At 38.0% G+C, this 14799-nt stretch overlaps 1 protein-coding gene across 1 annotated transcript in view; it reads left to right on the top strand.

The window, feature by feature from the left end:
• Positions 1–14083, top strand: part of PDE6A (phosphodiesterase 6A) — a 90171-nt gene extending 76088 nt beyond the window's left edge. The window contains exons 17-21 of the mRNA XM_031953505.1: positions 3909–4016; positions 8334–8397; positions 8690–8764; positions 10981–11064; positions 13911–14083. Of these exons, the coding sequence (XP_031809365.1) occupies positions 3909–4016; positions 8334–8397; positions 8690–8764; positions 10981–11064; positions 13911–14066 (487 nt within the window). The 3' untranslated portion in view covers positions 14067–14083. The remainder of the gene's footprint in view (positions 1–3908; positions 4017–8333; positions 8398–8689; positions 8765–10980; positions 11065–13910) is intronic.
• The last annotated feature ends 716 nt before the right edge of the window (positions 14084–14799 follow it).

Below are 14799 nucleotides of genomic sequence, written 5' to 3'. Positions count from 1 at the left end.
GACAAACATGAGGAGGGAGTAAATTCTAGACACAAAGAATAACTAATTTAAGGGTAAAGAGATGGAGTGACTTGTGTGAGAAACTGTGAAGAGGTTAATTTGGCTGGACATCAAAGTCCTGGAAGGAGTATAATATTTCATGAAACTGGAAATGTAGTTTGGGGCCAAGTTGTAAAGCACTTTAAGAATCAAACAAAGGAGTTCATATATGAACACAGAAGCAATAGGTAACTAGAGTTTATTGACTAGAACAGTGACACTATTTCAGGAAAAACATTTTGGCAGCTGGGTAGAGAACTAAGCTGGTAGCTAAGCTCAAGTTATAGTTATGAGTAGAAGGAAAATGTTAGATGCAAGAGATATAGGAGAGAGGACAAGATTTGGAAACTTAGGCAAAGTAGACTGAAGAGTCCAGGATAATTTCTAGTTTATGAATCTGGTAGACTGAAAGAATAGTGCTTGGGGAGGGGATGGGGCAGCTAGGTGGCACAGTGGATAGAGCACAAGCCCTGAACTAGAGCACCTCAAGGCATTTAGGCTTAAGTGACTTGCCCAGGGTCACATAGCTAGGAAATGTTAAGTGTCTGCGGTCAAATTTGAACTCAGGTCCTCCTGATTTCAGAGCTGGTGCTCTATCTACTGCGCCACTTAGCTGTCCCCAAATAGTGGTATTTTCAACAGAAAAAGTAAAGTTTGCTAGAGGCTTTGGGTGAAAGATATATATATATATATTTTTTGCATGAACATGCTGAGTTTGAGATGTCTCTGGAACATCCAATATGAAATGCCCTATAGGTAGTATGTGATATAGAACTTAAGAGAGCTCAAGAGAGAGCCTAGGGCTGGACATACAGATATACAGATCTGTAAATCATCTGTAAAGGAATGATAATTAAATTTCTGGAAGCTGATGAGAACAACAAAAGAAAGTGTATAGAAAAGAAAGGAAAAGGAAAGAAGAGAGGAAAGAAAAGAGAAACTCAGAAGAGGGGAAGAGAAGGAAGAGGAAGAGACGCACCAGGATGGAGCCTTGGGAAATACCCATAGTTAATAGGCATGTATGAATGATGAGAGAGTGAGGAGAAATGGTGAGACAGGTAGCAAAAGAAAATCAGGAGATGATAGTGACACAAAAATAGAGAGAAAAAAAGCATCTAGGATTTGAGAATAGTCAAATGAGTCAAATGAAATGCAGAGATAATCTGCATAACACCCCCCCCCCCAAACAAAACAAAACAAATAAAAAATAAAATTCCATCAGATTTGGCAAGTAATAGATCATTAGTTATTTTTGAGAGAGTCATTTCAGTTCAGTAAAGATGTTGGAAGGCAGATTACAATGGATAAAGAAGAGAATAGGAAGAGAATAAATGAAAGTGATTAGTGTAAACAGCTTTTTCTAGGAGACTGGCTAAAAAAGGGAGGAAAATATGCAATGATAGCTTGAGAATAGTAAGGTCTAGTACAGGCCTTTTAAGAATTGGGAGAGGTAGCCTGTTTGAAAGCATTAAACAAGAAATCAATAAATAGGGAGAAACCAATGATGATAAGTGTGTGTGTGTGGGGGGGAAGAATGATTTAGTGGATAATTTGTTTTAAAAGATGTGGGTAGATGGATTTGAAAGCAGATGAAAAAAGATAGACCTTGCCAAGGACAAAGACCATTTTGTTATCAGAGACTGGAGAAAAGAAAGCGAGAATTTAGAATGATATGGAGTTTTGAGATGAATAAAAGAGAATAGTATGCTCGGTAAATGGCTTCAATTTTCTCAATAAAAAGGCAAGATCCTCATCTGAGAGGGTAGGGAGAGGAAGAATGAGAAGCTTAAGAACAGAAAAGAAGGTTTGGAATGGTTTTGTGGAGGGTGAAATTGGGAATCAATTAAGGCAGAATAAAAGAATTGCCTTGATATAACAAAGGCTCCATTAAAGTTACCCAGCACAAATTTGTTGTGTTCTCAGTCAGCACTCTTTTATGACTTCCCCCAATTCTGTTCAGCAGCAAAAGAGTAAAAACCATGTAGGTGGAAATAATCCTGAAGTGAGGGAGCAACAGGACAATAGGGCAAAGGGTTTAGGAATAGACGATGGTGTTTAGCTGATTTGGTTTGCTAAAGCATCAAAACCGAAAAGGGAAGAAAGAGAAGTCAGAACATAGATATTAGTCTGAAAAATTGAGAGGTGGATAATCAAGATGAGGCAAAGAAGAGGCTTAAAAAAGGTAAAGTATCAGGAAAACAATAGTAATAAAACATTTCTCCCATAATCTTAGAGCATATTCTAATACTATTACACACAGCAGGGAATGCAGGAATGCAGGCATGGGAGTGGGAAATGTGAGCATACTATTATAGAAGTCCTCCACTAAAGAATCACACACTTGGAGAAGAGATATGGCTAAGGCAGTTCATATTACCCGCAACAATTATTGTTCAGTCATTCTGTCATAGCCAACTCTTTTTGATTCCATGGACCACTGCAATTAAGTCCTTCTATTCTCCACTATCTCCTGAATTCTGTTCAAGCTCAGAACATTAGAGCTTCCATGACACACTAGCCATCCATTTTATCTCCTACTATCTCCTTTTCCATTTGCCTTCAATCTTTCCCACATCGGGGTCTTTTCCAATGAATCTTGCCTTTTCATTATATGGCCAAAGTATTTAGGCTTCAGCACTCTATGTCTCTAACGTCTTTCCCCTTTTCTTGGTTTCCTTGTGCTATTCCCCTTGGCTACCATGTTTTCTGGATCAGGTATTCAGTTAACCATTCAACCTGGATCTGTTTCTCTCCTTAGCTCAACTTCATAGACTGAATATTTGTAGCTATGTTCTCCCTTAACCCTCAATTGGCCCACTTACTTCTAGATGTGGTTTTTCCTACTAGGTGATTAGCTCTGCTGTAAGATATCATGAGTCCTCGAGGAGAAGGCTGGGAAGAAGAGAGAAAAACCTTTTCTTCCAGCAATGGGCTTCTCTTCCCTCAGGGGCTGGGAATTCCCTGATAGCTAACTCTTCTCTCTGTGGACAAAGGTCACATTTTTCAGAAGTACATCTAGTATTGATTGTTATTTTTGGTAGTAGACTAAAAGAGGAGACCTCCATTTTTAAAAGGTCACCAGAAGCATGGCCAATCCTAACACAGTCCATAGCTAGAGAGGTAGTAAGCATTTTTTTATTATGTGCCAGACGTTGTGCTAAGGCCTAGGGATACAGATATAAGCAAAAAGAAAGCTAGTCCATTTTCTCAAGAATCTTATTTTCTCAGTCCCTTTCTCAAGTCTGTACAATCAACAAAATAAACTAAGCCTCGGTTTGTAGCATTTGCTGATTTTCAAGGTGGAAGCCATCCCACTGAAAATTTAATAGTTGGATCTTGGGAATCCATATGAGCTGGCCTTGTTTGGGGGATATTTTAGGGTTTTATTGATGCCTTAGTTTATTTACATCACAGTCATTTCCTATTAAACATCTCTCTGCACTCTCCCCCCCCCCCCCCCCCCCCATTGAAGCTTTCTTATGTAACAGTAAAAAAATAGGTAGACTAAACCAAGATACATAGTGACTGAATCTGGCAGAGTATTAAACATTTTGTATCCATAGTGCTCCATCTTTATTATCTGTTCTTTAAAGCAAAGATTAGTTGATTAATCGTTACAATTCATCATAGCTAAGTTGGATTATACCTTTGCTATATAGGATTAAACCTAAAAATATCAATCAATATACATTTATTAGGTACTAACTATATACCAGGATCTGTGAGAAACACAGGAGATGGAAAAAGAGGCAAAAGACAATTCCAGCCCTCAAGAAGTTTATAATCTAAGAGATAAATGAATATCAAAATGCAGTACATTCCCTTCAGTCACTTCAGGATTCTCTTTATTATTTTGTCATATTTTACAGAAAAAGGACAATGTTCCAGAAGATAGTGGATCAGTCTAAAACTTATGACAATGAACAGGATTGGACCCAATACATGATGTTGGAACAGACTCGGAAGGAAATTGTCATGTGAGTATTAATAGGAATTTAAAATTATTGATTCAACAGCTTTTCATAACCCTGCCAATGTTGCATTTTATCTTTTTTTTTTTGAGGGGAGACAGTAAGGACTATTATGTTTGCTAATTTGGTGAATAATAGGGTAGTATAAGTTTATCTTGATTTGTATTTCTTGTTATTGGGGAATTTGAACATCTTTTACTTTGGTTATTAGTTATGTATATTTTCTATTTTACAAACTGCTCATGCCTTTTAACTATTTCTTAACTGGAGAATCTAAATTGTTCTTACTAGTAGTAGTGGAAAGTAGGCCAGTTAGCCAACAAGCATTTATTAAGTACTTACTACATTCTCCCTCCTCGCTTCCCAGACTTCCTTCAAGTATCAGATAAAATACCATCTTCTTTATCAAGCCTTTCCTGGTCCCTCCTAATTCTAGAATCTTCTCTCTCTCTTGATCATTTTCTATTTATCTGTTATGTAATGATTAGCATGTTGTCTCATCTATTGGATTGTGAGCTCCTCAAGGGTAGGATCTTCTTCCCTTTATTCCTTCCTTTCTTCCTTCTTTCCTTCCTTCCTTCCTCCCTCCCTTCTTTCTTTCTCTCTCTCTTTCTTTCTTTTTTCCTTCCTTCCTTCCTTTTTTTGTTTCTTTTCTTTTTTCTTTCTCTAGTTAACCTTAAAAGAAAAAGATTAGCAGCTGGGGAAAGGATGAGCAGCCTGGAAAAGGCTTCTTACAAAACTCTAGGAAGGAAAAACTAATTCAGAGGGCATTCCAGGAATGGGGGATATCCAAGGCAAAGGCATGGAGTCAGGAATCAGGAGATGTACTGTCATGGAACTGGATTATAGAGTAAGTAGAAGGGAGTAAATGGTAAGAAAACTGAAAAGGCAGAAAGAGGTTGAAGTTGTGTGTTAAAATTTTATAGTTGTTCCTGGAAGTAATGGAGAACAAATAGAATTTATCAGGGAGAGACAGCTTGACAAGGTCAGAGTTGGCAACAGATTAGATATATGGCATGAAGTTAAGAGCCAGAGTGCCTCAGAAGATGATTGTATCCTTAGATTGTACAGTGATGAGGAAGTTTGAAAAGGGGAGGGTTTGAGTAGTAGTATAAAGAGAAATAATAAGTTTTGTTTTGTATCTCTTAAGTTCAAGATGTTCAAGAGGTAAGACTGGAGATAGGAGAGAGCTTAGGACTAGATAAATAGATCTAGGAATTATCTGCATAGAGACGATAATTGAATCCTTGGAAGTTGATAAGATTGCCAAGCAGGATAGTACAGATAGAGAAGGGGAACTGAGTCAGCCCTTGGGAAACATCCAAAGTCAGTGCACATTACTTGGATGAACATCTAGCAAAGGATACTCTGAAAAGGTGATCAGAATAGAGAACCAAGAGAGAGAAGTGTCATAGAAATCTACATATAAGAGAATACATAGGAGAAAAGGGTGATCGATAAGTTAAAGTTTGGAGAGAAATCAAGAAAGATGAGCCCTGAGACAAGGACATTAGACTTGGCAATTAAAAGATTACTGGTAACTTTGGAAAGAACATTCCAATTAAATGTTGAGGTCATAAGACAGACTGCAGAAAGTTCAGAAGAAAAAGTTTAGAGAGGAAAGGAAATGTATCGGAAATGATTTCTCAAAGAGTTTAATCATGAAAGGGAGGAGAGATATTAGAAATAGTCTGATCAAGTGGGATTTTTAAGAATAAAAGAGACACACTTGTGTTTGTGGGCAGCATAAAAGCAGTCAGTTGACAGAGAGCAAAAGGTTAGTGAGAGTGAATATTATACGGGGGAATAATTTGCTAGAGAAGATGGGTGGAATGAGACCACTTGGGCGTGTAGAGGAGTTTACCTAGTCAAAGAAGACAACTTCCTCATGTAAAACTGGAGTAAAGGAAGAAATAATGAGGGAAAAAATCTCAGTAATGCAAGATAAGGAAAGAATTCAACTCTTAGTGAATGGCCTTAATTTGATAAGGTGCAGGGCAAGGTTCTCAACTGAGTAGGTGGAGAAAAGGGGGTGCTAGGGGAGGCTTGAGGAGGAATAGATAAATTCACAATAGCCATTATGGTGAATGGGAAGAATGAAGGTGAAAACTGATGAGCAGCAGAGCTGGTTAATTATTTTCTCTTGGCTGGCCCCTACCCAGGTGAGGACAATTCCAGCTATTCCCAGCTCTTCTCTGTCTTCTCCCAAGTCAACAAGGTCCATCTCAAGGAAGAGTTCCCTTTTAATCTTGCCACAGGAAGAAATAATGAGAAAAGGGAAAGTGTCTGCAATACCACCTTGAATCACAGATTTGCTAAATTCAGTCTATACTATAAAGAGTCCCCATTCACTTGTACTTCTCTACTTTGAGAAAGTTGTAAAAATATGAACCAAGAAAACATTTTATTCATCTTGAGATCCCATGCTGGGAAGGGTCCCAGAAATTAGAGAATACCCCTGTCTGTTTATCTGTTTCTGATGAACATATGCATTGTAGTATAAAATTGTCTCTCTCTTTCTATTATTATGTGACCATAATAAGTAAATCACTTAACCCTACTCTCAGTTTCCTTATCAACAAAATAGAAATAATAGGGGCAGCTAGGTGGCACAGTGGATAGAGCACCAGCTCTGGAGTCAGGAGGACCTGAGTTCAAATCTGGTCTCAGACACTTAATACCTCCTAGCTATGTGACCCTGGGCAAGTCACTTAACCCCAATTGCCTCAGCAAAAAGCAAAAAAAAAAAAAAAAAAAATAGAAGTAATAATGAGCCTATCCAATAGTGTTGTTGTGAACACAACATATAAACTATTTGTTTTTTCCCTGTTGGAAACTGCTTCTGCTGCTTGACTATTTTTCTGCTGAGAAGTGTGTATTAATTTCTAGCAAGAGTGGTTGTAAAAAGTGAAAATTTGTGCCAAACGTAACTTTTTCTTCTCAGATGCTTTTAAGCAAGCAAAACACATACAAGTCAGTAATGCAGTGGCTAAACACATTTTTATCTTAACACTAGCTTTTAGAGACTAAGTGAATAGAAATGAAAAAAAATCAATTTTGAAGGAAAAAAGAAATAAATTAGCTTTGGAACAAATATATGTTATCCTTACAAGGAAAAGTGGAGAGAAAAAATGGAATCCTTATCTTTTATCTGCTCTCCTCTGGCTTAGATTTTGTCTGGCTCAGACAAATTAGCATCTTACCAGACATCTTTTTTGGCCCCGGAGTCCAGTCCTCATTGTTATGGTTTTGCCCCCATCTGCTTTCCATGACTTGCTTCTCCAGTGAGTCTGTTTCTAGGATCTTAGAGCCCGATCTTAACTTCTGGCACAGTTCTTCTCTGCCTTCATTTGAAATGACCATGAGGAATATGGCCCTGAGGTAGCAGCCTAACTCTGTTGCATTCTTAATCAAATTCCTAACCTTACTTACAAAACTTTTCCTCCTTTTCTCCCTCTCTTAGGAAATGAGAGGAATGAAGTCCTCAAAAGAGACATACTTGGGGAAGTTGTGCATATCAGTATTAGACAATAGATTCCAATATCCCACCATACTTTTATATATCTGTTCCTTATGGATTCTGGAAGCCATCGAATATATCCACTGCAAATATTTTCCCTAATCTGTTTAATTTAATTTCTTTGCCTGAAATTCATTCTCCTCATTTCTGCCTATTGAAATCTCTCCCCACTTTTCCTTTAAGGAAATCCAGGTGTAATCTCTTTTCTGAGGTATTCCTGAATACATACTTCCTTCCGCCCTGGGTCACCCCTAGATGAAAAAGATCTTTTCCTCCTTAAATTTTCATAGAGCACTTTGTATGGATCTTTCCTTTCCTCCATATCACACTCACTCTTTACATTATACTTACCTGTATGCATACTGGGGCTTCTAGGTGGCTCCCGACCTAGACTCAGGAAGACCAGAGTTCCAATCTGGCCTACTAAGCTGTGAGATCCTGGGCAAGTCAGTTAACCTATGTTTGTTTCAGTTTCCTCATCTATAAAATGGGTATTTAATAGCCACCTACCTTTCCAGGGTAACTTGTTATTAAGATCAAATAAGATAATAATTATAAAATTGTCTCATAAAATTCAGTGCCTAACACATAGTAAGTACTAGTTAAATGTTATATTATTATTATATTGTTTCCTCTATAGCAGATTATAAGCTTCTTGAGAGTAGAGAGAGTGTCTTATTTCACTATTACATCATTGCTTAATTTAAGCTCATTGAATTCTGCATCAGCTTCCATTTTAGAACCAGAGAGTTGAGCCTATACTATCTCCTTTATGTCTATTAATCATTGTCTTGTGTCCCCAGGGCAATGATGATGACTGCCTGTGATTTGTCTGCTATAACTAAGCCCTGGGAAGTTCAGAGCAAGGTACATATAAACTTATATTCTTTTGGGGAGAGGGTGATTTGGGGGAACCTCTTCTTGCTCTTTTTCTCATAGAAGTGTTGGGGGCCCCATCCTGACTCCCTGTTAACTTCAAAACTGAGAGAGCATTTGCAATCACTGAATACCCTTCAAAGAATCTCAGTTGAGTAATGTTTACACGATGGATTCCATATACAAAGATCACACTACAGGCCTCTCTTTAGTCCAGAAAACCTCAGCTGTAGGCGCTCTTTGGCGGGATGATCTGGAATTTTTACCCTTTTATTGTTGGCAGGTGGCTCTTTTGGTGGCTGCTGAATTCTGGGAACAAGGAGATTTGGAGAGAAGTGTGCTCCAGCAGAACCCTATTGTGAGTAGAAATTTCATAAAATAAACACCTAGGAAGTCTAGAGTAGGGGCAACTAAATAGCACAGTGGATGGAGCACTGGCCATGGAGTCAGGAGAACCTGAATTCAAATTCAGCCTCAGACACCTAACACTTAGCTGTATGGTCCTGGGCAAGTCACTTAACCCTAATTGTCTCTCCAAAAAAAAAAAAAAAAAGGAAATCTATTTAATGGTTTTACCTAGGATCACACAGCTAGTAGTGTTGAGTATCTGAGTCTGGATTTAAACTTAGGTCCTCCTACTTCAGGGAAGGTGCTTTATTCACTGTGCCATCTAGCTGCCTTAAAAAAGAAGTCTAGGTTCCAACTGATCAGTGATGAATAGAACCAGCCACACCCAGCGAAAGAACACTGGGAAATGAGTGTGGAATCCTTGCATTTTGTTTTTCTTTCCAGGTTATTTTTACCATTCTAAATCTGATTTTTCTTGTGCGACAAGGGAACTGTATAAATATTTACACATATATTGTATTTAAGATATACTTTAACATTTAACATATATGATACTACCTGCCATCTAGGAGAGGAGATGGAGGGAAGGAAGGGAAAAGTTCAAACAGAAGTGTTTTCAAGGGTCAAGGTTGAAAAATTACCCATGCATATATTTTGTCTATAAAAAGCTATAATAATAATAATAATAAAGAGTCAATTAGAGAAGAATAAAAGGAATATTATGCAGTAGCAAGGGCCTAGTTCCTAGATTCCTATCCTAATAACTCAACTGAATGCTCAATTTAATTCTCAAAAAAAAAAAAAAAATTTAAAAAAAAAAAAAAAGAAGTCTAGGGTAAGGAATACTGCCTATAGAGTAAGAAAGGCCTGAGTTCAAATCTTGCCCTCAGACACTTCCTAGCTATGTACCCATGAACAAGTCATTTAATGCCTCCTGATCCCAGTTTTTTCATCTGTGAAATGGGAATATTAGCAACTGACAAGATAAAGATCAAATGAGATGTATGCAAAATGCAAACATTAAAACTCAATGTAAATGTTAGCTATTACTATTATTATTAGAGATAAAAACATACTCCATGGCTACACTTCATGGAAAAATATGCACAACCTAAATAGACCTATGTATAGTATTCCACTCATGACATAAAATCACTGGGTCTCCCAGATCACTGGGTCTCCTTGCAGAAGAAAATTATTCCTAAATTTCTTTTTTTAAATATTGAGGGAACCCAGTATTAAGGTGGTATGGTAGGGGGGAAATGGCAGGTTGAAATTAAAGGACCTGGGTTCCAATCTCAATTTTGCCACTATTAGTGTAATAATTGGTAAATGTCTTGAAATTTTGGGGCATCAATGGTCTAAATCCTAAAATGATGTGGTTGCATTAGACCTTATGGCCCCTTTTAGCTCTAAACTCTATGTACATTTTATAGATGTAGAAACAGGTTTCAAAAAGTTGAATAATTTGCCAATGGGCTGAGATCTCTCCCAACTCTAAATTCTACCATCTTGTTTTGTCCAATGTAAATCTTCCCATACCTCCCTTCAACCCTCAGATTCTTCTGTCCCTACTTCTATTGGACTAGAACTAGAATCTACCAAGCCTCTTAGAGGTTATTTCCTGAAAAGGAAGATGAATATAGACCTACTTACTCCATAAGGATCCATTCTATACTGTGTTTATATCAAAAAGGGAAGCCAAAGTTCTGTTTTAGGTAGCATAAAGGGTGGCTTCTGATGGCCTATGTCAGCAGAGCCTGAGGTCACCCACTTCTTGCTTCTGCTATTTAATTTGGATCAATGAAAGTTAAAGGCAAAAGTGTCTTTTACCATAGCAGCATATGTGTTTTGTTGTTGGTTTTTTATAATTTTTTTAATTTTTAAAAATGTATTACTTTCATATGTACACATGTAGATATGTGGATACCTACATATGTATATATCTTGGTCATTTCCACATATATCTGTAACAACCATCTCCAACTGAATCTTCCCCATCTGACAATAAAGGCCACATTTGGTTCCTTTTTTTTTGCCCTCTGGTGAGTTTGTGAATACAAAGTCTCATAGGATGCCAGTCAGGAGAAGGGCTGCCTCCTGAGACAACACATGGAGAGAATGCTGAGAAGCCTTTGAGCCTTGGGGAGAGCTGAACAGGGGATGGTTCTGTGACTAAGAAGGAATAATGTGCCCTGCCTTCTTTTCTCCACGCTCTGCTGACAGCCCATGATGGACAGGAATAAAGCAGATGAACTCCCCAAGCTGCAAGTCGGTTTCATCGACTTTGTCTGCACTTTTGTCTACAAGGTGGGTCTGACTTTCATCCAGGGCAGGAGCCTGTTTTCTAGAAGCACATATCTGGTTCCCCTTACTTTGCCCTCCTCCCACATACTCAGGAGAAAAAAGTTTTTTTTCCATGGCTTTCAACTGTTTTCACATGTGTCTCAGGGCTGTGTGAAAGGTGTCCCTAACACAGTCTCTCACACAGGCAAAGAAGCCCATATTGAAGAGTTTGGAATATGTAACCAAGGATTCAGCTGTGCTGACTTTGCATCATGGAATCCTCATTGCCTAAGCCCTTTGGAGTAAGCTTGTGTCTTGCAGAAAATCCCACTCAGTGATTCAGGCAGGAGACATGTGCAGCAAAGGGTGACAGACACACGCGTGGTGAAGGCCATCCAGGCAATCATCATTTCCAGAGCTCAGGGGCTCCACCAGAGAACGAACTTGGCTCTTCTTCTGGACAGAAGCCAGTTTCTATACAAGGATCAGCTGAGAAACATGGCAAGTCAGGCCTGGTTTTAGCCTAGACCAGGCTGCCTTAAACTTGTGATCTGTGGATTTGTTTTTCCAGTATCCTGATCTACCTTTGTAATTACATACACATACATATATTTGCAAACATTAAAACTCAATATAAAGGTTAGCTATAACTATTATTATTAGAGATGAGAACTCACTTCATTGTCACATTTCATGGAGAAATACACACAACCCATGTGGAACTATGTATATGACATAAAATTTACAGATCAATGTGTCTGTCATCTTGCAGAAGATAATTGTCCCTAAGTTTTTTATAAAATATGAGGGAGCCCAGTGTTAGAGATGGTATAGTGGGGGGAAATGAGTATCTATATCTATATACACACACACATATATATATATACATGCACACATATGCATATATACACATATATACATAGACATACATATATTCTTTGCATCTGAGAAAAAATATATTCTAGGAAAATGACCATTGACTTTATCATATTGCTAAAATGGTCATGATATATTTAAAAAAAAGTTAAGGATTCCTAACTTAAAGAAAAAGAAGTTCTTATTAAAGTTATTAGCAATAGCTGCTGCCCTCCTGCCCCACAGATCAATTGCTTGCCTTTCTGATTGTGGTTAACAAGGGAAAGAATACGTGATTTGGGAGCAGGCCTCTGTTCAAGTCTTGATTCTGAGACTATGGACAATCCATTACCTGTTTTGATCCTTGGGTTTCCCTTCTTTAAAAGGGAATAAAAAAATAGCATGGCATAGAAGGCAAGAAGAACTGCACTCCAGCTTTTCTTTAGATACTTCATAGCTGGGTAACCCTAGGTAAGTCACTTAATATCACTTAGCCTCAGTTTTCCCATCTGTAAGAAAGGTATAATAACATCGTCTTCCTCACCATTGTTGTGGGAGTACACAAAATAATAGACACAAAGCACTTTACAAACATCAAAATATTTTAGAGCTGTCAACTATTTATTATTATTATTATCATATTTATATCTTTTTTCTCTTTTCCAGGGCAGGTATGAGGGGAAAGGGCTTTATAAACTGTGAAATCTTTATAAATGGGCGTCCTGAGTTTTATTATTAAGATTATTTTGGTTTCATTTGCTCTTCACAACAGATCCATAATATTCAAAGACCAAAGGAGTGGAAAGAGTCATAGGACCTGAGTGTAAATTTCACCCCTGCTCTGTAGTAGTTCTATGACTTTGGACAAAGTTGATTCCCTTTTCTGGCCTCATTTTATCAAATTATAAGATGAGGGAGTATGGCTATCCCATACTCTCTAACTCTAAATATGATTATCCTTATTTTACAGATGAGGGAATTGAGGCTCAGAATCTATGAACGGCTTATTAAGGCTATGGAAGCAATCAGTGGAAGAGTTGAGACTAAAAGTCAGACTTTTTTTCCTTTCAATACAAAATTCTGCATGCCCATAGTTAGAGGAGAAGGTTGTTACATGGAATGTCCAAAGGATTCTACAGAAGGATAAATAATTTATTAAGATAACTCATAAATTTACAATTGTTAGCTTAATTTTATTAAAAAGGACAGATAATCCTTGATTATCCATAGAGGTATTTAATTAACAAAGGTTTATTAAGCACCTGTATACATGGTCCTAGACATTAAGGGTATAAAGGTATATAAAAAAAGTGTCTCTTCCTTAGAAAACTTATATTTTGCTAGGAAGGATATGTGTGTATGTGTATAAAATGTACATATAAAAAATATATAAAATGTACCCACACATATACAATACGTACGTGTGTGTGCGCATATCTATACATACTCATATGTACCGCAAACATATATGTATGTTTATACATATATACATACATGTCCACTGTGCACAGATATGTGGTTTTCCAAGAGCAAAAGACAGAAGGGGTTTAGAATCAGCAAGAGAGCAGAAGTCAGGAGCCCTGAATTTCAATCTTGGTTCCATCATTAATTTGCTGCGAGATGTTAGGCAGTCAGTCACTTTACCTTTCTGGACTCATTTCCTTGGCTAAACAATGAGATAAGTCCTAAGTACATTTGAAGAGGACCACTGACAAACTGGAATATATCCAGGGAAGGATGATCAGAATCTTGAGAGAACTTGAAACTGTACCATTGGACTAGAAGGCATCACTATAAATATTTGGAAAACAATTTTGAGGAAGAGGGATTCGATTCCTTTGGCTTGACCTTAGAAGGCAGAACAGGAACAGAGGGAGAAGTTATAGGGAGGCCTCTGTATAAGGAAGAGCTCTCCTACAAGAGCATCCCTCCCTTCCTTGGAATAATGGAGCACCGGAACCTTTCTGCCAGCTGTTCCTTGGGCCTAAGGTGACAGACCTCATCTTCTCTTCCAGGAGTTTTCCCGCTTTCACGAGCAGATCACCCCCATGCTGGATGGTATCACCAATAACCGCAAGGAGTGGAAGGCCCTGGCTGATGAATATGACGCCAAGATGAAAGCCCTGGAAGAGGAGAAGCAGAAAAAAGAAGAAACTAAGCAAGGTCTGTAGGGGCTCATGGGCTCTGAGGGAGGTGATCAGGGCTGAGAAACAGCAGCAGGTCCGTTGGAAAGCAGAACACCTGAGGCAGAAGATGGGTTCAAATTCCAGTTTTGCTGCTTAATCCCCAGGTGATCTGGGCAGACTAATTTTCTTCTGTAGTCTCATAAATCTGTAAAAAAAAAAAAAAATCTTAATCTGTAAAAAAAAAAAGGGGGGGGGGTGGAGATAAAATGAAATCTAAGTTCCTTTCTGGCTCTAAATCTATGATTTTTTTTTTTCCTCCCTTAAGTGAGGAAGCTGCTGCTTACTGTCTTTACTTCCCCAAATATAGGGAGTTCATGGCTCCCAGAGGTGTGTGGATGGTGATCTAAGGGAGATAAATTAATCAGCCCCACAGCCCCTCACCTTTTTCAGTTTTCAACCTAACAAAAGTAATACTGCTTTTAAACCTTCCATCATTTATTTGATGTGGATACCTCCTCCAGACCTTTTCACACCTAAAGAGAGGGATTTTTTGACCATAGCAAAAACCATCATTAAAATTATTCCCTGTTGGCTCACTTCCTGGTGATGAGCCAGTTTCTCCAGGCTTACCTAGACTGGCATTCAGATTAACAGACAGGGAATCATTTCTATACCATGGTGAGATGGAGGAAACTCTGTTGAAGGATCAAGATAAGGACCGGGCCTATGATTGCATTGGTGTTTAAAATTTCCTTTAAAATGTTAAAAATAAAATGCT

Source organism: Sarcophilus harrisii, chromosome 2 (assembly GCF_902635505.1).
Source record: "Sarcophilus harrisii chromosome 2, mSarHar1.11, whole genome shotgun sequence".
Taxonomy (NCBI): Eukaryota; Metazoa; Chordata; class Mammalia; order Dasyuromorphia; family Dasyuridae; genus Sarcophilus; species Sarcophilus harrisii.
Note: the sequence above shows the minus strand (reverse complement) of the source record. Positions and strands in the feature narration are given on the sequence as shown.